Source organism: Oncorhynchus kisutch, linkage group LG20 (genome assembly GCF_002021735.2).
Source record: "Oncorhynchus kisutch isolate 150728-3 linkage group LG20, Okis_V2, whole genome shotgun sequence".
Taxonomy (NCBI): Eukaryota; Metazoa; Chordata; class Actinopteri; order Salmoniformes; family Salmonidae; genus Oncorhynchus; species Oncorhynchus kisutch.
Genome location: NC_034193.2, coordinates 47,481,933 through 47,504,512, shown reverse-complemented (window position 1 = coordinate 47,504,512; position 22,580 = coordinate 47,481,933). Strand labels below are relative to the sequence as shown.

Genomic DNA, 22,580 nt, shown 5'->3' with positions numbered 1-22,580 from the left:
AATGCCGTTGCTTTATTGCGCTAATAAATCCCTCTGTGCGCACATTAACCTTTATGTCATGACATAATGGAACATCTAATTGGCAAGAGTCTAAGGTGTCAGAGCACCTGCTACATTAAAGTAATTTAGATGCATTTCAGGAAATACCGTTTCCTTTGGACAGGAGTACATTAAAAACCAATTACTTTGATTCCGGTTAATAAAAAGAATGACTTCTGAAGCACTGTGAAGATTATAATGTGTTGGACATCCTGGTCCCTAATCACATCAAGCATCGTTATACATTGACACCATTGATTTGACTCTGATATGAACATCGTCAGATGTTATCTATCTGGTGAAAGCTATGTTGAATAGGTATTTATCGGTCATATCATATTCGATTACTAGTGGGCTATCACCATCAGTGTGAAAGCCACGGCGCATCTCTCTCTCTCTCTCTCTCCCGTTTTCAGCTCTCGCTCTCCTCTCGCTCTTGCGTTCGGGTTCTCTCACAGTCTCCCTCTCATCCTGGCGCACATTCGGCAGCTCGGCTTCGATACAGCTCCTCCCCTATGTGGTGGCTCCCGCGACCAGCTCCTTGAACGTGAACAGTTTAGCTGAAGAGCGCTTTTCTAAATACCCCAACAATCTCACCGACTTCGGGAGGAGTTGGTCCTCGGTTGGATAAGGTTTTCCCGCTCCGTGTGTTGGACAAAAATCTCTAACAATACCAGCAATGGATACTTGGCTTGGCTTCTGCCCAGGCTTGCACTTAACTCTGTGTACCTGGTTTCTAATCTCTGCTCATACCCCGCTAAATGCCAAGGCGGAGATAACTTGCGCATCGTGCCAGTCGCCGGTCCAGCTACACCTGAAGGAATTACAGCTGGATATCGGTACGCACGCGGCTGATGGTACGAGGCAGGCGGCCAAAGCTCTGGAACAGGTCCCGCTGGAGCGCCAGCTACTCGGAGTTACTGACCAAAATACTGGAGTACCAAGCGACACCCAACAGGCAGGTGTTCTTGTGAATGAGCCGAGATTCAATGACGATGGAATTACCCCAAAAGTCACGCTGGAAGATTTAACTGGGTCTAGTGAAAACGAAGAAAGGTACCGTGGGGAATATAATATTGGGGTGAATGATTTGGGTAAAGTCAAGGATGGTGCTGAGGATGTTGCGTTACAGAGAGCGAAGCGAAGCGGTCCCGAAACTCCCGAGTTTAGGGAGAGCCTTATGACCAGTGGCCCGGGTTTAGAAGGAGAGACATCGGATGAGAGAAGGAGTCCTGGTCCGTTACTGGACGGACACAGACTGGGCCGATCTGAATTCAAGTGGAACAGGGATGAGGGTCGAGGGACTTCCAGAGGAGATGATCCCAAACTAAGCAGCACTACTTTCGCCTTGACCGGAGACTCAGCGCATAACCACGCAGTGGTTTACTGGTCGGGGCAAAACAGCAGCGTAAGTGATGATTATTCACCATTTGTCATGTGTATTTGTTTTTCACAAAATAAACATTTGTATATTATGAAGCACCACGGTTCGTCAAGGACCGTAAAGGCTTATTTTATCCAAACTGTTTTCCGCACGGAAATATTCGCTTGTTTTAGCGAGTTATGTGTCCACTGTAACAGGTGCATTGGTTCAGTTGCGCACAGCAGGGCAATATCCCACATAGGTTTCAGCACCTCCAGAAGCATTCGGGGCCAGGTTGGGCTGGTATTGCTATTGCACACGGAGATATGCTTGCTTGCTGCAGACTCCGTGCCCGTGCCATACCGATAAGCAGCATTGCTTCACATAGGGGTTGGAAAACACTCACTATTCTTGCGCATATAGGTTACTTTAACAGTGAATTCCACTAGTTTTAGTTCATTTATATGTAATGAATACGACTGAAATAAATTATAACTGTTAACGTGCCCTGTATTTTGCAATATATATGTTTTGTTATAGATCGTTTATATGTCGCTTTGGATCCAATATTTTTCATCCAATCTTGGCCAATTGATCGGGAAGATTTGTAAATATTTTTGACGGGGATATGAATTATTTGAACTCTTTACTTGTAATAAAGATATTTCGCATTGAATGAAAGCAAGCCTATGTGGTCCTCTGAATTGCTGGCTTGTTCCTGTTGCTTCTATGTTCACAATTCCTTTACAAAAGCCATAGATTTAATAGGCCTAGTTTAATAATTATATTCCATGCCTATGAATTATGTGGACTTTATATGCATATTCACCATTCATATAGATTTTTTATAAATTAGTCTGCAGACTATCTTCATGCCAGAGTAAATTCTATTCAGAATAATGCCTCGCTCCTCAATCGGTGCACTGGTTACCTGCACTTACACAGCCACTCCAAAGGGTGGCGTACAATGTACGAGAGACTATCATTGTGCTTCCTAAAAGCTACATCTGCAGTGGTGTGTTATTGTAGGGATACAGAGCCTGAGACAATGGTCTCCAATGGAATCATCCAGGGACGGACCCTAGTGAAGCCTGAACTTCCCTAGCAAACATTCACAGCACTTAGAACACTGTTCTTAATATGCCTTGGCATATGTGATCAATACCTGTGGTGATGAGCCCGTAATAGCAGCTTTACAATTGCACAGAGGAGAACTGGTATGTCATATCTGATTTTGGTCCATAAATGTTGTTCTGCCACCAACATCTGTCAGTCTACATAAGGGTATTAATTGGTGATGCACTACAACCCATCTCATCCTCTGTGAGTGAAGACAGCTTGTACTTTAACTGAGGTCACAATTGAACGTGTAGGCCATGTTAATGATAGGACCTGTCCCAGTTCTGGCTAATACTCCAGGTTTCTAATAAATACCAGGTTGTTATGACACAGATGAATCATCTTCCAGAAGCATCATTCCATCCCAATTTGATTTTGAAACGGCTGGAATACTGACATGATTTCATCCCCCCTAAAAGGGCTTAGAGGCTTTCATTTGAAACAGAATAACATGGTGAAATAAATTGAAGTTATTTCCACAATCATGCAGACTCAAAGAAGAGAAAGCCACTGGGCTCTTTTAATAATTCTTATATGTTTCTTTTGTTGTTGTGGCTGCCTCTTTTTGCTTGATTTCATTTGGATAAAAAAAATGAATCCCTCAGTTTCAGTCCTCTGTCCGAAATTATTATGACACACTGCATGAACTTGCTTTTTTAACTCACAGTGATGGCTGCGGCGGTTTGGGGACATTGTGTGTGTGTGTATGTGTGCGCGTGAGTGTGAGTGTGCGTGCGGACTCTGTGTGTGTGTGTGTGTGTGTGTGTGTGTGTGTGTATGTGTATGCGCTTGGCTCTGTGTGTGTGAAAACGTTTTTCTGGGTATATTGTCCACCACAGCCAGCCCAACTCCCTGCCTCCGTTCCCCCAGTTGTAAATCTGTAATAGTTATCTTGAATACGGAAATAGGCATCCATTTTGAAATATTTTCTTATGGCCAGGCAAGTGGGATTGACTGCCTACTCAAGCATGTTTTCTTCAGCTCTCAGACACTAGTACTGGACTACTTCATCTTCATTGGGCTTTAGCTCCTGATTGAATGGGTGATGAATTATGCCCTCAAGGACGGCCTGATGGAGCCTGAAGTTCTCTAACTCTAACTTAACCACAGCAGTTAGGGTTGGTGTGTGTGTGTGTGGTGGGGGTGGGTGGCTGAACGAGTCTACTCTGGCCTCACCCATGCATTCACTCAATTGTCGTTGTGCCACCACACTCCCTTTCCATCTTTTCCCTTTTTTGTTTGTTTTTTACTTCTACTCAGAATGCTCCGCTTGTGCTCCCTGATATGTGTTGTGCCCTGTGCCACTACTCCTCTAGGGTGACCTGGGTAGTAGAGGTGTTATGGTGTGTTCTGTTCCCCAAGGCAAGTGGTACCCTCTGAGGCAGGTAGACAAGGCTAATGTGGTCTCTTCTCTGTCTGTCTGTGTGCTTGAGCCCTGGGTGGATACTAGCCTCCCTATGGGGAGAAAGCCTCCCTATGGGCCGAGTGTCCAGTTTCTCATTCTCAGTGGTGTTTATGAATTTAATGGCAGGGTTCCTTCTTCCTGCCAGTGTGGATACAAAATGGCCGCCATTATTGTGCTTCATGCTTATCACTACTATCATACATGCCACTTTCCTAAGTGATTTTCAACCTTGATAATGTATTTCACCCATCCACTCGCTTTTGAAGGCATTGCTTCCAGTAATGCACTTTGCTGATAGTAAATATCTACATACGGTATATGTCAATAGTGCAGGAAAATCGTGTGTTGTATCATGAAGAAAAAACATCAAGATAAAAAAGATATATGGCCACTTTTTTATCTTGATGTTTTTTCTTCATGATACAACACACGGTTTTCTCTTTGTTCTTCATACATCCAGTGGGGAAAACCTAAATATGAATTTGCATAAGATGCAGATTAGGACTCTGTGAGTGGTCTTTAATGTAAGGAGAGTTCATTATAATATCTGGCAGGTTATCAATGTAGTTAGCTGGTTAAAATGCCTACATCTCTTTCAGAGAGCTAATTGACACACACACACACACACACACACACACACACACACACACACACACACACACACACACACACACACACACACACACACACACACACACACACACACACACACACACACACACACACACACACACACACACACAAAGTCGTTTAAGATACCCATTTTGTAAGGCTACAGTAATGTACTGTACATGAGGAACTCTTTCATACACATTCATTAACTATACTGTTGGCATACTGTCTGGACCATAATTGGAGACATTTCATTTCTTCAATAATTGCAGTACATTTAGTAGACTTAAGCACCTGGCTCCTCAACCTGAATGAAGGAATATGTTAGTACACATGGATTCTTCCCCTCAAAATAAACTGAAATGAATTGAACTGAAATGAACTGAAATGTTCTGAACTAAATTGAAATGTATTGAACTGAAATAAACTGAACTAAACTGAAATGAACTGAACTAAACTGAAATGAACTGAACTCAGCTGAAATGTACTGAAATTAATTTTACAAACTGAAATGAATCGAACTGAACTGAAATGAACTTCCTTAGTCAACCACATCCACTCGTCTGGAAGAATATTTTTGTTCGCCAACCCCCTTACTGCACCCCCCAACAGTGAGGAGAGGGTGGCGTAGTCGGTTGGCATAGCTAAACACAGCTCTGGCATCCATGCAGAGACCTGGAACATGATTTAGGATGTACACAGTGGCTCGTTCCTAGCCCTGTCTGTGTCTCTTCTCACCCCTTGGATGGCTTCCCTTCCATTTAGTGATGCTAATGGCTTGAAAAGTGGCACTATTTTGCTACCTATCGCTGTGGAACGAACTAACTGCTCTAGAGGAAGAACAGAAGAGAGGAGGATAGGATGGGATAAATAATGCACTCTTCCAAAGGGACTCTTCCTCTTTTCATTCCTCCATCCCCTCCCCTCTTTGTCTACGTCGTGTTTACAAATGTGTTTTCCCAGCCCTTGTTTCCTCTCTGCAGTGGAAGTAGTGAAGCTTGGTGGCAAGTCGTCATGCGCCGCCATGACCAAATGGAGGATTCGTCTTGACTTGCCCCCAAGAGCTAACGTCTTGGCACTAGACCCAACCTTTTCCGGCTAGCGTTTAGCATCTTGTTTAGTCGCTTTATCAAGATTGACTACATGCATAGATAACTTTATTATCTAGTTAATGGACTGGATTGAGAGAAACTTGTGAAAGGTGATGGAATTATACATAGGGTCCTCGTTTTACCTTAGTGAACTTTCCCTGGTCGGGCCAGGTCATGAAACTCCTTGTCATACCTGCTCTCCAAGACCGACCGATGAAGATAGTTTAATGTAACTACAGTTGGCTTATCAGCGTTTGATAGAAACACATTAACCCAGTATGCCTGCATTGATGCTGCATTGATGCCTACATTACAACACATTCAAGTTCAATTACACTCACATTACATAGCACCTGCTGTTGGAACAGAACAACATCTAAGACCTCAGAAGTCACTAAAAACCTTGAGACTTCCGTCTCCTGCATGGCTCGGAGCTACCCATTGGATGAAAGGTTCTGAAGGCAGTCAATCACCAAGCTAATGGTCTCATTATGTTTCCTGTGCCATCGCCACGGTAGAGGTACTAGAGTAGGCCTTTGAGGAAGGACACGTTAAGAATGTATGACTTGAGTGTAATAATACGCTTGGCCACTGATCCCGTTCTGCAATACAAGGATTTTGACAGAGCACTGAGCTGCATTTGTGGCGTACGTGTGTGTGAGTTTGTCAGTGTGTGTTAGAGAGAGTCTGTGTGTGGGTGTTAAATACATTCATATAAAAGTGTCAAATGTGATCTTCTTCATTCTATTAAACCTCTTTTTCCACAGGGGGTATCTCAGGATAAAGTAGGAGCCGACCGTGACATTGTCTCTGGATCTCTAACAGCTGATCCCAGTACAGTTTGGATGGTAGTGGTTGGACTGATGTAGTCTGACTCTCTCTAATTCTCCAACACCAGTTTTGCATGGTAGTGGTTTGACTGCATGGTGCAGTGTAGTACGTAGATCGAAATAGGTGGTATATGCAGCATGCTCCCCCTGGGCACAGAGTCTTGACCTTTACCACCGTTTTTTTAGGCAAAGTGCGATACCTTGTAACGTCGATCTCTCTTGGCATTTCCTGAATGTTAGCACACTAGGCAGAACGCAATGACTAAGTAATAATGTCAGAGAGGATGTTGAGGTGGGAGATCCCCTACCTCTCTCTCACTCACACTCCCCCCTCCACCCCTCCCCCGAAACACTTTCCCTCCCCCTTCCTCTTTCTGTCACTCTCTCTCTCTCTTTCTCACTCAGTCGGGTGAATGGTGTCACTCTTGTGAGGGGTTGCCGTTGGTGCAGACCAATAATGACACATTATACCCCAGGACCCACACTCAATTAACACACTGTCTAATTAGAATAATCTAGCGGTTTATCTATGAAAAAGACTGCGAGTGGTTGTAAAACTGGGCCACGCCACATTAACTTTACTATCCCCTTCTCCTTCTCTTTTTATTCCCATTTATATTTTAATGATAATAACCTGCTCAAACATCGGCCATTACCAAACATATTGCGTAAGCATCTTTCATTTAGTGGAGGGAAATTGATGTGGCTTGATGATAGAAGATGTGCTAACAGAGTCAGTCTGGGGAAGCAAGCAGTATGTGACTTCGAACTCCTGTCTCTCCCATTGTATTTTCTAAAGGAAGATAATATTCCTCTCTCTCTCTCTCTCTCTCTCTCTCTCTCTGTATCTCTGAGTTTGACTATTCTCATGAAAGTCGCCTCTAAACAAATGATAGTCACCCGCTCTGCATTCACACATTTACATTTTTAATAACTCTTTAAGAGAAGTAAAGACGAGCTTGATTTGAAACCTAATAATAGAGCAGGGCTCAGTAAAACAGAGAGAGAGAGAGAGATCATAGATATCAATGCATTATTCATTTGCCTTCTGTTTAGAGGAGTTTTGCTGAGTGGGAGGGGCATCAGAAAATGAGCTCGCTAGGTTCACTGCTTTGGAGTTTTTTTTTTGACAAAATGTGTGATTGTTATGAATGAAAAGGGCCTGGAGTTATCCCTGACTGCATATCCCAATACTTTGGGCCCATGTGATAGCCTATACTTAGTGCCTAAGGTAATACTCTGGGCCCTTCTGATAGCCTATAATAACTAGTGGCCACAGTTTAATCAAGTCAGGAAATGCTCCGGGGCCTAGTCATGAAAACACTTCACCACTAGGAAGGTGTTGTCAATGTGGACCTCATGAGGTAAGGTGGTAATTGCCCTTAGGTAAGGTGTTAATTGCTTCCAAATCTCTTTGATATCGTACGTAGGCTAGCACCTGTCTGCTCCATTGGACAATAGCCGATTTCTACCTACAGACAGTTTACATAAACACAGAAGGGTTGTTACTGCTCTCCTTATGTATCTGGATATTACCTGTCTAGGGCTGCGTCCCACATGGCACCCTATTCCCTATGTAGTGGCCATATAGCTCTGGTCAGAAGGAGTGCACTATGTAGAGTATAGGGGACTCAATCAGTCATTTGGGACTCATTCTAGCAGGCCTCAATAAAAAGTCAAGGAGATTGCCTGACATCCTGGTATGTCTGGGTGTGTGCCTTGAAGTTTCCTCAGTCCCCAGATTGATTATACTGTAAATAGCTACTACCACTGTTGTTGTTGAAATGTGAGGCCATAAGGGGGAAATGATGATGCAACTTTGTTTTAATGAGGGAATGTGATATACTGTAAGTTGATTATACAGCAGTAGCATTACTTAACAAGTGTTTGGTGGTAAATTGCTGAATGAGAGTTTGGCACAAACACACACACAAACAGAAAAACACACACATCACCCCCTGTTAATTAAAGTATGTAAAAATCATTAGTTACAGTCTCTCTCTCTCTCTGTTCATACTTTATTATAAAGCCTGAGTTCAGACAGAGTTGAGTTGAAAACCTGCAGTAATGTTGAGTAATGAATGGTAACAAGCGTGTAACTAAATAAATACTTCCCCTGACACATTTTTGGTGTTTCAGCTTACACACTACTTTTAGCTCTTCTGGCTGCTACGTCGACAACGCAGCAATTTTCTGCAGCGAGGCCCATTGAGCTGAGCACAGCACATAAACACATCCTGGTTCTCTCTCTCCGTCTATCTATCTATCTATCTATCTATCTATCTATCTCTCTCTCTCTCTCTCTCTCTCTCTCTCTCTCTCTCTCTCTCTCTCTCTCTCTCTCTCTCTCTCTCTCTCTCTCTCTCTCTCTCTCTCTCTCTCTCTCTCTCTCTCTCTCTCTCTCTCTCTCTCTCTCTCTCTCTCTCTCTCTCTCTCTCTCTCTCTCTGTCTGTCTGTCTGTCTGTCTGTCTGTCTGTCTGTCTGTCTGTCTGTCTGTCTGTAAGTATTATTTTTGGGGGGGCTCTTGAAAACTAAACAGTGCATCTCAAGAGATTTCATCCTAACAAAATGTCAAATAAATAAATACCTCTCTCTCTCTCTCTCTCTCTCTCTCTCTCTCTCTCGCTCTCTCTCTCTCAATTCAATTCAATTCAATTCAATTCAAGGGCTTTATTGGCATGGGAAACATGTGTTAACATTGCCAAAGCAAGTGAGGTAGACAACATACAAAGTGAATATATAAAGTGAAAAACAACAAAAATTAACAGTAAACATTACACATACAGAAGTTTCAAAACAGTAAAGACATTACAAATGTCATATTATATATATATATATATATATATATATATATATAGTGTTTTAACAATGTACAAATGGTTAAAGGACACAAGATAAAATAAATAAGCATAAATATGGGTTGTATTTACAATGGCGTTTGTTCTTCACTGGTTGCCCTTTTCTCGTGGCAACAGGTCACAAATCTTGCTGCTGTGATGGCACACTGTGGAATTTCACCCAGTAGATATGGGAGTTTTTCAAAATTGGATTTGTTTTCGAATTCTTTGTGGATCTGTGTAATCTGAGGGAAATATGTCTCTCTAATATGGTCATACATTGGGCAGGAGGTTAGGAAGTGCAGCTCAGTTTCCACCTCATTTTGTGGGCAGTGAGCACATAGCCTGTCTTCTCTTGAGAGCCATGTCTGCCTACGGCGGCCTTTCTCAATAGCAAGGCTATGCTCACTGAGTCTGTACATAGTCAAGGCTTTCCTTAATTTTGGGTCAGTCACAGTGGTCAGGTATTCTTCCGCTGTGTACTCTCTGTGTAGGGCCAAATAGCATTCTAGTTTGCTCTGTTTTTTTGTTAATTCTTTCCAATGTGTTAAGTAGTTATCTTTTTGTTTTCTCATGATTTGGTTGGGTCTAATTGTGCTGCTGTCCTGGGGCTCTGTAGTGTGTGTTTGTGTTTGTGAACAGAGCCCCAGGACCAGCTTGCTTAGGGGACTCTTCTCCAGGTTCATCTCTCTGTAGGTGATGGCTTTGTTATGGAAGGTTTGGGAATCGCTTCCTTTTAGGTGGTTGTAGAATTTAACAGCTCTTTTCTGGATTTTGATAATTAGTGGGTATCGGCCTAATTCTGCTCTGCATGCATTATTTGGGGTTCTACGTTGTACACGGAGGATATTTTTGCAGAATTCTGCGTGCAGAGTCTCAATTTGGTGTTTGTCCCATTTTGTGAAATCTTGGTTGGTGAGCGGACCCCAGACCTCACAACCATAAAGGGCAATGGGCTCTATGACTGATTCAAGTATTTTTAGCCAAATCCTAATTGGTATGTTGAAATTTATGTTTCTTTTGATGGCATAGAATGCCCTTCTTGCCTTGTCTCTCAGATCGTTCACAGCTTTGTGGAAGTTACCTGTGGTGCTGATGTTTAGGCCAAGATATGTATAGTTTTTTGTGTGCTCTAGGGCAACAGTGTCTAGATGGAATTTGTATTTGTGGTCCTGGTGACTGGACCTTTTTTGGAACACCATTATTTTGGTCTTACTGAGATTTACTGTCAGGGCCCAGGTCTGACAGAATCTGTGCATAAGATCTAGGTGCTGCTGTAGGCCCTCCTTGGTTGGTGACAGAAGCACCAGATCATCAGCAAACAGCAGACATTTGACTTCGGATTCTAGCAGGGGGAGGCCGGGTGCTGCAGACTTTTCTAGTGCCCGCACCAATTCGTTGATATATATGTTGAAGAGGGTGGGGCTTAAGCTGCATCCCTGTCTAACCCCACGACCCTGTGTGAAGAAATGTGTGTGTTTTTTCTCTCTCTCTCTCTCTCTCTCTCTCTCTCTCTCTCTCTCTCTCTCTCTCTCTCGCCATAGCTTTTATTGTTTCCTTCTCTTTATGTCTCTACTATATCCATTTTATCACCCTCACTATGGAAAGGTTTTAATACGCAGGAGGAACACTAGGGCAAGCAGTCTGCTTTATGTCATTGTTATCCTGTGTCCCAACTATGATACTCTTGATACCTGTATAACAGTAAATAAGGAAATACTGAACTCTGCAGGTATTGTCTGTAGCTACCACTTCAGGGCAGCCCAAATAAAAGCCTCACAACATATGTTGTCTGCCACCAATGCCTCTCTGTGTCTTTTCCCAACTGGGGTATAGCTAGCTAGCAGTAACAGTAGCGCCTACCAACAGCTACAGTTGTAAGGATCTGCATTTATTTTCTTGGTCAACCTCATGTTCTGTGTTGTTGTGTTCTTGAACATAGCCCTGTTTCTTTGTGTTCTTGAACATAGCCCTGTCTTTCATTTTTGTTCATTGATTTCACCTGTGTTAGTTACTCAGTTCAGTTCATTCTATTTGTGCCTTTTGTGAGGTATTGTTAATTTTGACTCTACTAAGCCTTTCACTAGCTTGTTTGTGAGAACCAGTTATGTCTCTCCACTACAACGCCGGATTCCTGCCGTAATCCCTGGACCATTACTCCTGATCTTCACAGCTAGCTAGCTAGCACCCACCGAGTTACCCAGTACCGAAGCTATCCCTGAGGCCCACCTCGAGGCATACTCAGTTGTTCACCCGGACTCCACCAAAACACAGCTAGAACCCACTACTCCACCGGCTCCTTGCCGTAAACTCTGGACCTTGGCACCGGATCACCGCTGCTGCCGATTGGCTATAGTGGCTAACGCCCCTGCCCAGAAGCTAGCACCAGTTAGCTGTGAGCCAGGCGCCTCTCCCGGCTAGCAAACTAAATTACTATAACTACAATACCTCTTTCGCCATCTGGCTTGGCTCCTTTGTCGACACGGCGCCCCACCGCACCACCACGACTGGTCTGCCGACGACTACTCCATCCGCTGTGCCTTCAACCGGCCTCCGTCGGACGTCGGAGCAGACACTTCTACGAGCCCCAGGCTACTAACTTTAAATGTTGTGTCGCCCGCGTGCTAGCGTAGTAGCGACTACCCTTTTCCATCTATTGCTGCCCCCTGGACCCTGTGATCACTTGGCTACATAGCTGATGCCTGCTGGACTGTCCATTAATCACGGTACTCCATTCTGTTTATTTTTTGTTTATCTGTCGGCCCCAGCCGCGAATCGACCCTCTCTGCCCAGTCATCGCCATTTTACCTGATGTTGTTGTTTTAGCTGATTAGCTGTTGTTGTCTCACCCGTTATTGTCTTAGCTAGGCTCTCCCAATCAACACCTGTGATTACTTTATGCCTCGCTGTATGTCTCTCTCAAATGTCAATATGCCTTGTATACTGTTGTTTAGGTAGTTATCATTGTTTTAGTTTACAATGGAGCCCCTAGTTCCACTCATCATGCCTCAGATTCCTCCTTTGTCCCACCTCCTACACATGCGGTGACCTCACTCATTATAACCAACATGTCCAGAGATACAACCTCTCTTATGATCACTCAGTGCCTGGGCTTACCTCTGCTGTTACCACACCCCACCATACCCCTGTCTGCACATTATGCCCTGAATCTATTCAACCATGCCCAGAAATCTGCTCCTTTTATTCTTTGTCCCCAACGCTCAAGGCGACCAGTTTTGATAGCCTTTAGCCGTACCCTCATCCTACTCCTCCTCTGTTCCTCGGGTGATGTGGAGGTAAACCCTGGCCCTGCGTGTCATCAGGCACCCTCATTTGATGACTTCTGTGATCAAAAAAGCATTGGTTTCATGCATGTCAACATCAGAAGCCTCCTCCCTACGTTTGTTTTACTCAGTGCTTTGGCACACTCTGCCAACCCTGAAGTCCTTACCGTGTCTGAATCCTGGCTTAGGAAGGTCACCAAAAATTTGGAGATTCCCATACCCAACTACAACATTTTCCGTCAAGATAGAACTGCCGAAGGAGGAGGAGTTGCAATCTACTGCAGAGATTGACAGAACTTTGCAGGCTTACTTTCCAGGTCTATAACCAAAGAACTTCTAATTTAAAAAATTAATCTCTCCAGAAATAAGTCTCTCAATGTTGCCGCCTGCTATCGACCCCCCTCCGCTCCCAGCTGTGCCCTGGACACCATTTGTGAATTGATCGCCCCCCATCTATCTTCAGAGTTCATTCTGTTAGGTGACCTAAACTGGGATATGCTTAACCTCTCTGCGCACAGAACCCGCTAGCGGGCTGAAATCCCACAACATACGGTGATCGCTACATAAATAGTAATATTAAATATTCATGAAAATACAAGTGTCTCACATGTATCGAAAGCCTAGAATCTTGCTAATCCAACTGCGTTGTCAGATTTAAAAAAGGATTTACTGCGAAAGAATAGGATGCAATTATCTGAGCTTAGAGCCCCATAAAAACAACAATTTTAACCAGCACAGGCGTAACATAATCACAAACTGCATTAAAATAAATTGTTTACCTTTGACGATCTTCGTCTGTTTGCAATTCCAATGCTCATTGTTACACATGAATGATCTTTTGTTTGATAAAATCCATTTTTATAGCTTAACACGAAACATTTTGTGAACAGCTTGTGTCGTGAATTCCGTCTCATTCCATTTTCGACGACACATTCCAGGTAAATAACTCACACAGAACGTGACTTTTCCAGTCATGTTTGGGGTCACTGCAATCAACTGGTTTGTTTGTAACACAATCAAACCTGATGGGTCATTTCGCGGGACGTATTGACTGAAAGAATCCGATTTGAAGACAACAAGTCATGACACCATTGTGCACCAATGATTTGCCCGCTGTTTCATTGATTGACTATCTTTTAACCCAATGACCACTGATCCTCTTGAAATCTAGCTGGGTAGATAGCCAATGAGCTGAGGTGAACGGCAGTAGGTCATGTTTATGTGTTGCAAGACCAACCCATGTAGTAAGCTCCAGCGTAAAGAGAATAATTCGCTATTGAAGTTTCATACCGGAAGGAGAAACACCTATTACGCACTGCATTGTTGGATAAACGCGCAGATTCAGCTGTTTATATATCAATCATTATGGCGACTAAGTCAGGGAAAGCTAAATCTAAGTCTAGAAATAGAGATGTACACACAATGTCAGAATAAATTGATTTGGAAAGTGAGACAGAGATTGTTGTAGGACGATTCATTTAGCGATTGTGGAGGAATATTTTTTGAACGGGAGAGGACATCGTTTTGGACTGGTAAGTTCTTATCATGCTAATGCCCTTGTTGGAAATTTATAATATACAATATTATTTGTGAATTTTTTTTAAATTTTAGAAGCAATATATAGACATGTAATGCGTGTGTCTGCCGCCCCACCCCACCCCCAAATGAAATAGCCTATTCAAATAGGCTGTTGATGGGAAGGCAGGCCCACAACAATGGCCAAAGTGAAATGGAGACGGTAGATACAGCTGGTCTGTTGTAATATAATAAAGACAGTAGATCTAGCTGATCTGTCATAATATAATAGAGACAGTATATCTAGTTGAAATGTCATAATATAAAAGAGACAGTAGATCTAGCAGGTCATAATAATATATTCAACCTTATGTTCCCTGTACTCTATATGTATATATGTTTATTATGCCTGTTGATACAGGGCTCATATGTGAAACTATTCTAACTTAACATTTTCTTTCACAGTGACACTGACTCCGAATGGCAGCCCCCAGGGCCAAGGTTTCCATCCCCCACTGAAGCTGGTTCATCCAGCTCCTGCCACAAGTGGTGTTCATCTGCCTACATTTATTTCTGCAGAAATGGATATGCCTCAGGGCCAAAAGGGCACAGCATGGAGGCATCGCTGTGTTCTTTGCAAAATTAAGTCCCCCATCACCTGCGCCACATGCTTGGTGACCCTCTGTTTTACAGCAGAAAGAGACTGCTATGGCACCTGGCATCAGCAGCACAATATTGTGTACGGCTTTGGCAAAGTGGGTGGGGTTATATCCTTTCTGTTTGGCCCTGTCCGGGGGTATCATCGGATGGGGCCACAATGTCTCCTGACCCCTCCTGTCTCAGCCTCCAGTATTTATGCTGCAGTAGTTTATGTGTCGGGGGGCTAGGGTCAGTTTGTTATATCTGGAGTACTTCTTCTGTCTTATCCGGTGTCCTGTGTGAATGTAAGTATGCTCTCTCTAATTCTCTCTCTCTCTGAGGAGGACCTGAACCCTAGGACCATGCGTCAGGACTACCTGGCATGATGACTCCTTGCTGTCCCCAGTCCACCTGGCCTTGCTGCTGTTCCAGTTTCAACTGTTCTGCCTGCGGCTATGGAACCCTAAACTGTTCATATTTACTCTTGAGGTGCTGTCCTGTTGCATCCTCTACAACTACTGTGATTATTATTATTATTTGACCCTGCTGGTCATCTATGAACGTTTGAAAATCTTGGCCATGTTCTGTTATAATCTCCACCAGCACAGCCAGAAGAGGACTGGCCACCCCTCATAGCCTGGTTCCTCTCTAGGTTTCTTCCTAGGTTTTGGCCTTTCTAGGGAGTTTTTCCTAGTCACCGTGCCTCTACACCTGCATTGCTTGCTGTTTTGGGGTTTTAGGCTGGGTTTCTGTACAGCACTTTGAGATATTAGCTGATGTATGAAGGGCAATATAAATACATTTGATTTGATAGAGGACTGAGGGTCTTCCAAATATTGAAAGTGTGTAAATAGTTACCCATGTTATTTTGTAAATGTTTTTTTTTCTTCTGTGGGGTGTGTTAGAATACCATGTTGGTGTTTTGTATATAGTTATTTGTTTCAAAATGTATACCTTCACCAATTTGGCCACTTGGGTACATTTGGGCTACTTGTGTGGGACACCTGGGTGACTTCATGATAAATATCATGTAGCACACTCATTTTTGAAGTTATCATTCTGAAACTTTGCAGAAGTACTGTTGCCCTCTTATGTTTTCACTGAAATTGTCCCCATCATCCTATCTGAATGTTTGTTTTATCTTGTTCATTTTAAAGATTATACAAAAATAAAAATAAAAAACGTATGTTTTTTTTTCATTGTATTATCTAAACCAGATCTATTGTGTTATATTCTCCTACATTCAATTCACATTTACACAAACTTCAGAGTGTTTTCTTTCAAATGGTACCAAGAATATTCATATCCTTGGTTCTGTGCCTGAGCTACAGGCTGTTAGATTTGGGTATTTCTTCAGGCGAAAATTGAAAAAAGTAGGGGGGTAGCTGTAAGAGGTTTTAACGGCAGTCCTACAATCAAAGCTAGATGCCCTCAATCTCACACAAATCATCAAGGAAAACACCAGGTACAACCCTAAATCCGTAAACATGGGCACCCTCATAGAAATATCCTGACCAACTTGCCCTCCAAATACACGTCTGCTGTTTTCAATGAGGATCTCAGCGATCACTGCCTCATTACCTGTATCCGCTATGGGTTCGCGGTCAAACGACCACCCCTCATCACTGTCAAACGCTCCCTAAAACACTTCTGCGAGGAGGCCTTTCTAATCGACCTGGCCCAGGTATCCTGGAAGGACATTGACCTCATCCCGTCAGTCAAGGATGCCTGGTCATTCTTTAAAAGTAATTTCCTCACCATCTTAAATAAGCATGCCCCTTTCAAAAAATGCAGAACACAGAACAGATATAGCCCATGGTTCATTCCAGACCCGACTGCTCTTGACCAGCACAAAAATATCCTGTGGCGGACTGCAATAGCATCAAATAGTCCCCACGATATGCAACTTTTCAGGGAAGTCAGGAACCAATACACGCTGTCAGTCAGGAAAGCAAAGGCTAGCTTTTTCAAGCAGAAATTTTCATCCTGTAGCTCTAACTCCAAAAAGTTTTGGGACACTGTAAAGTCCATGGAGAACAAGAGCACCTCCTCCCAGTTGCCCACTGCACTGAGGCGAGGTAACACAGTCACCACCGAAAAATCCATGATAATCGAAAATGTCAATAATCATTTCTCAACGGCTGGCCATGCCTTCCTCCTGGCTACTCCAACCCCGGCCAACAGCTCCACCCCCGCAGCTACTCGCCCAAGCCTCCCCAGCTTCTCCTTCACCCAAATCCAGATAGCAGATGTTCTCAAAGATCTGCATAACCTGGACCCGTACAAATCAGCTGGGCTAGACAATCTGGACCCTCTATTTCTAAAACTATCCACCGCCACTGTTGCTACCCCTATTACCAGCCTGTTCAACCTCTCTTTCGTATCGTCCGAGATCCCTAAAGATTGGAAAGCAACCCCGGTCATCCCCCTCTTCAAAGGGGGTGACACCCTAGACCCAAACTGTTACAGAACTATATCCATACTGCCCTGCTTATCTAAAGTTTACTACCTCAGCCACGCTCAAGGTACTAAACAATATCATAACCGCCATCGATAAAAGGCAGTACTGTGAAGCCGTCTTCATCGACCTGGCCAAGGCTTTCGACTCTGTCAATCACCGTATTCTTATTGGCAGACTCAATAGCCTTGTTTTTTCTAATGACTGCCTCGCCTGGTTCACCAACTACTTTGCAGAGAGAGTTTAGTGTGTCAAATCGGAGGGCATGTTGTCTGGACCTCTGGCAGTCTCTATGGGCGTACCACAGGGTTCAATTCTCGAACCAACTCTTTTCTCTGTATATATCAATGATGTCGCTCTTGCTGCGGGTGATTCCCTGATCCACCTCTACGCAGATGACACCCTTCTGTATACATCTGGCCCTTCCTTGGACACTGTGCTAACTAACCTCCAAATGAGCTTCAATGCCATACAACACTCCTTCCGTGGCCCCCAACTGCTCTTAAACGCTAGTAAAACCAAATGCATGCTTTTCAACCATTCGCTGCCCGCACCCGCCTGCCCGACTAGCATCACCACCCTGGACGGTTCCGACCTAGAATATGTGGACAACTATAAATACCTAGGTGTCTGGTTAGACTATAAACTCTCCTTCCAGACAGATATTAAACATCTCCAATCCAAAATCAAATCTAGCATCGGCTTCCTATTTCGCAACAAAGCCTCCTTCACTCACGCCCCCAAACTTACCCTAGAAAAACTGACTATCCTACCGATCCTCGACTTCGGCGATATCATCTACAAAATAGCTTCCAATACTCTACTCAGCAAACTGGATGCAGTCTATCACAGTGCCATCCATTTTGTTACCAAATCATCTTATACCACCCACCCCTGCGACCTGTATGCTCTAGTCGGCTGGCCCTCGCTACATATTCGTCGCCGGACCCACTGGCTCCAGGTCATCTATAAGTCTATGCTAGGTAAAGCTCCGCCTTATCTCAGTTCACTGGTCACGATAACAACACCCACCAGTAGCACACGTTCCAGCAGGTATATCTCACTGATCATCCCCAATGCCAACACCTCATTTGGCCGCCTTTCCTTCCAGTTCTGCTGCCAGTGACTGGAACGAATTGCAAAAATCGCTGAAGTTAGAGACTTATTTCCCTCACCAACTTTAAACATCAGCTATCTGAGCAGCTAACCGATCGCTGCAGCTGTACATAGTCCATCTGTAATTAGCCCACCCAATCTACCTACCTCATCCACATACTGTTTTTATTTGATTGACTTTTCTGCTATTTTGCACACCAGTATCTCTACTTGCACATCATCATCTGCTCATTTATCACTCCAGTGTTAATCTGCTAAATTGTAATTATTCGTTTATTGTGTTATTGGCTTGTTTATTGTTTACTCCATGTGTAACTCTGTGTTATTGTCTGTGTCACACTGCTTTGCTTTATCTTGGCCAGGTCGCAGTTGTAAATGAGAACTTGTTCTCAACTAGCCTACCTGGTTAAATAAAATGTTAAAGAAATTATAGCCTTCAGTCCTAGTTTTGATTCACCTGCCTGTTTGCCTACGTCTGTATGACCATTGCCTGCCTGTGACCACGATTCCTGCCTTCTGCAAAGGTCGAAATAAACCCCTGCTGCGCTTTGCACATGAATCTACACATTTTTCTCCCTGAGTATTCATTACAGAATACCTCACCTAAAAACGGAATTGATTCAGTGGAGCAACATCAGCGCCTAACCCAGCAAGAGGAGCGTCTTCTCTGCCTACCTATCCCTACTCCTCCGATGCCAGGTATCGTAACCCATAGCCCTCCTTCATTCATATCCATGCCTGGAAAATATGACGGTTCACCTGGGAAATGTCAGGGATTTCTGATGCAATGCAGCAAATACATTGAGCACAATCCCACTAACTTTGCCACCGACAAGAGCAGGGTGTATTTTGTTGTCCCTACTCACAGGCAATGCCGTGGTTTGGGCCACCACCATATGGACTGAACAACAACACAGAACTCAGATCTGAGACCCATTTCCACACCCTCTTCAAAGAGGTATTCGATCACTCTCCTTCTGGCCGTCCTATAGGAGGCCTCCTCATAGAACTTCAGCAAGGACGCAATTCAGCTGCCGACTATGCCCTCAAGTTCCGCACCGTGGCTGCAGGGAGTGGATGGAGTGAGGCTGCTTTACCTACCGTCTACTGAAGAGGGCTCAACAGGGAACTTCAGGCAGAGCTGGCCTGTAGAGGTGACCTTCAGGATTTAAATCAATACATTCGTATGTCCATCTCCATCAACCAGCTCATCGCCGCCAAAGAACTCTGCCACCCAGGAACCCGAAACCTTCTCTTTCCATGATTCCGTCATCCCGTCCGAGTCTTCCAGAGTCCATGCAGTTGGGCCATGCTCCTCTCCCGTGTGTCAAACATCAAAGGTGGATCCATGAAAGGCTCTGCCTATACTGTGGAGGGAAAGATCATCTACTCAGCCATTGCCATGTTCGCCCCCCTACGGAGAGATGAGAAGGGTCCCTCCGCTGCCATGCAGGTAGGCGTGTCCTTATTTCTAAATATCTCCCAGAAGCAGTTCTCCATCCCAGTATTGATAACCGTGAAGGGGGTTACTAGGTACATAGAGGGCTTGATAGATTCGGGAGCAGCAGGTAATTTTATCGGTCACCAGCTAGTACAAGAGCTTGACATTGATCTAAAACCTGTCACCCCTCCCTTTAGGATTAACACCCCTGGACAGGCAGCCATTGGGCATGGGCTTCATTGCCCACCTGACACAGAGCGTCACCCTCCAATCTTCCCGGTCTGGAAGATTGGAGTCTTCCACACAGAAACCATTCAAATCATGGAACTCTCATCCCCCAAACAGCCACTCTTCCTCGGACACCCCTGGCTTTGTCGTCACGACCCTGCCATCTCGTGGCGACAAGGTGAACTACTGTCCTGGTCTTCTACCTGCTTCACCAGTTGTCTCAGCCTAACCTGCTGAGCCACCACAATTGAGGACTCTGCCTCTGCTGTGCCACCCACCATACCATCTGAATACGCTCAGTACAGCAATGTCTTCAGCAAAATCAAGGCCTCCACTCTGCCACCACATAGCCCAGGGGACTGTGCTATTGACTTACTCCCTGGAGTGTCCCTACCGAAGGGCCGTGTTTACCCCCTATCTATCCAGGAAAATGAGGCAATGGAGAATTGCATTGATGAAACACTGGAAAATGGTTTCATTCGCCCTTCTTCTTCCCCGGCTGCGTCCAGCTTCTTCATTGGAAAAAATGACAGTACTCTTCGTCCATGTATTGATTACCATTCCCTGAATGACGTCATGGTCAAGAACCGTTTCCCTCTTCCTCTGATCCCAGCGACCCTTGAAAAAGCGGGCCGCGCCAACATCTATACAAAATTCGACCAGTGAAGTGCATATAACCTTGTCCGTATACGTGAAGGCAATGAATGGAAGACGGCCTTTATCACCACACGAGGGCACTACTAATCCCTGGTCATGCCCTACAGCCTTACTAACACCCCCGCCGTCTGCCAATCCTTTATGAACAAGATTTTCCAGGATATGATCAACCGCTTTCGCATCGTCTACAATGATGACATCCTGATTTACTCCCACTCCCTGAAGGAACACATGCATTATGTGCAAAAGGTTCTTCAATGGCTCCTTGACCCTTAACGTTTATGTGTAGACTGAAAACAGCACCTCGGTAAACTTCCTTTGTTTTTTACTGACAACTGGAGGGGTCAGCATGGATGAGAACAATATCACCGCCGTCAGTAGCTGGCCCAAACCCACCACCGCTAACTTCTTATGGCTTGGGGGCAGTATTTCGACGTCTGGATGAGAAGTGTGCCCAAAGTAAACAAAGTAGGATATGCATATAATTGGTAGATTTGGATAGAAAACACCCCACACTTTCCAAAACTGTTAAAATATTGTCTGTGAATATAACAGAACTGATATGGCAGGCGAAAACCTGAGGAAAATACATCCGGGAAGTGGGATTTTTTGATGTGGGTATTTTCAATTGAATGCCTATAGAGTATCTAATGGGTTAGGACCCAGATTGCAGTTCATATGGCTTCCACTAGATGTCAACTGTCTTTAGACATTGTTTCAGGCTTGTTTTATGAGAAATGAAGAAGAATGAGACCTTTTTGTCAGTTGACTGAGGAAGAATGCATAGCTGGTTAGGCACGTGTGACCAATTCGGCACCCTTCGTTGTTGTTCCTTTATATTGAATACGCTATTGTCCGGTTGAAATATTATTGATTATTTAGACAATTGACAACCTGAGGATTAATTATAAACATTGTTTCACATGTTTTGACAAACTTTACCGGTACTATTAGGATGTATTCGTCTGCATGTTTTGACCACCTTTGAGCCAGTGGATTACTGAACAAAACGCGCCAACAAAACAGAGTTTTTGCGATATAAAGAGGGACTTTATCGAACAAAACAAACATTTGTTGTGTAGCTGGGACACTTGTGACTGCGAACAAATATGAAGATCTTCAAAGGTAAGTGATTATTTTTAACGCTATTTATGACTTTTGTAATTCCTTTACTTGGTTGTAAAATGTTTATGCTTTTGTAAGTGGGGCGCTGTCCTCAGATAATCGCATGGTATGCTTTCGCCGTAAAGCCTTTTTGAAATCTGACAAAGTGGCTGGATTAACACTTGTATTTTTTATGAATGTTTATTATGACTATTTCTGTATTTCTAATTTGGCGCCGTGCAATGTCGACTGGATGTTGTCGAGGTGGGTCGCTAGTGGATTGCCTGCGCCAGAAAGGTTAAGGAACTCCAACGTTTAATTGGGTTCTCCAACTACTATCACCGGTTCATTTGGCACTTCAGTTCTACTGCCGCTCCCCTCACTGCCCTTACCAGCCAAAAGACCCAGACCCTTCAATGGACTGATACCACCTTGACTGCCTTCCACAACTTGAAACGCCTCTTCACCTCAGTTCCTGTCCTTCGCCAACCTGATACGACCCTTCCTTTCACCCTGAAAGTGGATGCCTCCGAAGTAGGAGCCATACTCTCTCAGCGAGTGGGAACACCCCCAAAATCACATCCCCGTACCTTCTTCTCCAGGAAATCCTCCACTGAGAGGAATTACGATGTGGGGAACAGAACTCCTTGCCATCAAGCTGGCCCTCGAAAGGAATGGCACCACTGGTTGGAGGGCGCACAACATCCCTTTCTTGTCATAACAGATCATCGTAATCTGGAACATATCAGAGGGGTCAAGAGGTTATAGTCCAGACAAGCAAGCTGGGCTCTTCACATGCTTCCATTTTCATGTTACTTATGTCCCTGGAAAGAAACATGTAA

General features: G+C 44.1%; 1 protein-coding gene across 2 annotated transcripts in view; it reads left to right on the top strand.

Moving 5' to 3' along the window:
• The first annotated feature begins 470 nt into the window (after window positions 1-470).
• The window catches only part of LOC109877959 (VPS10 domain-containing receptor SorCS3), a 205,722-nt gene continuing 183,612 nt past the window's right edge, over window positions 471-22,580 (top strand). Inside the window, exon 1 of one of the 2 annotated variants that reach the window (XM_031799705.1) lies at window positions 471-1,447. In XM_031799705.1, the coding sequence (XP_031655565.1) occupies window positions 719-1,447 (729 nt within the window). In that variant the 5' untranslated portion in view covers window positions 471-718. The remainder of the gene's footprint in view (window positions 1,448-22,580) is intronic. The other variant, XM_031799706.1, reaches the window with a different exon arrangement.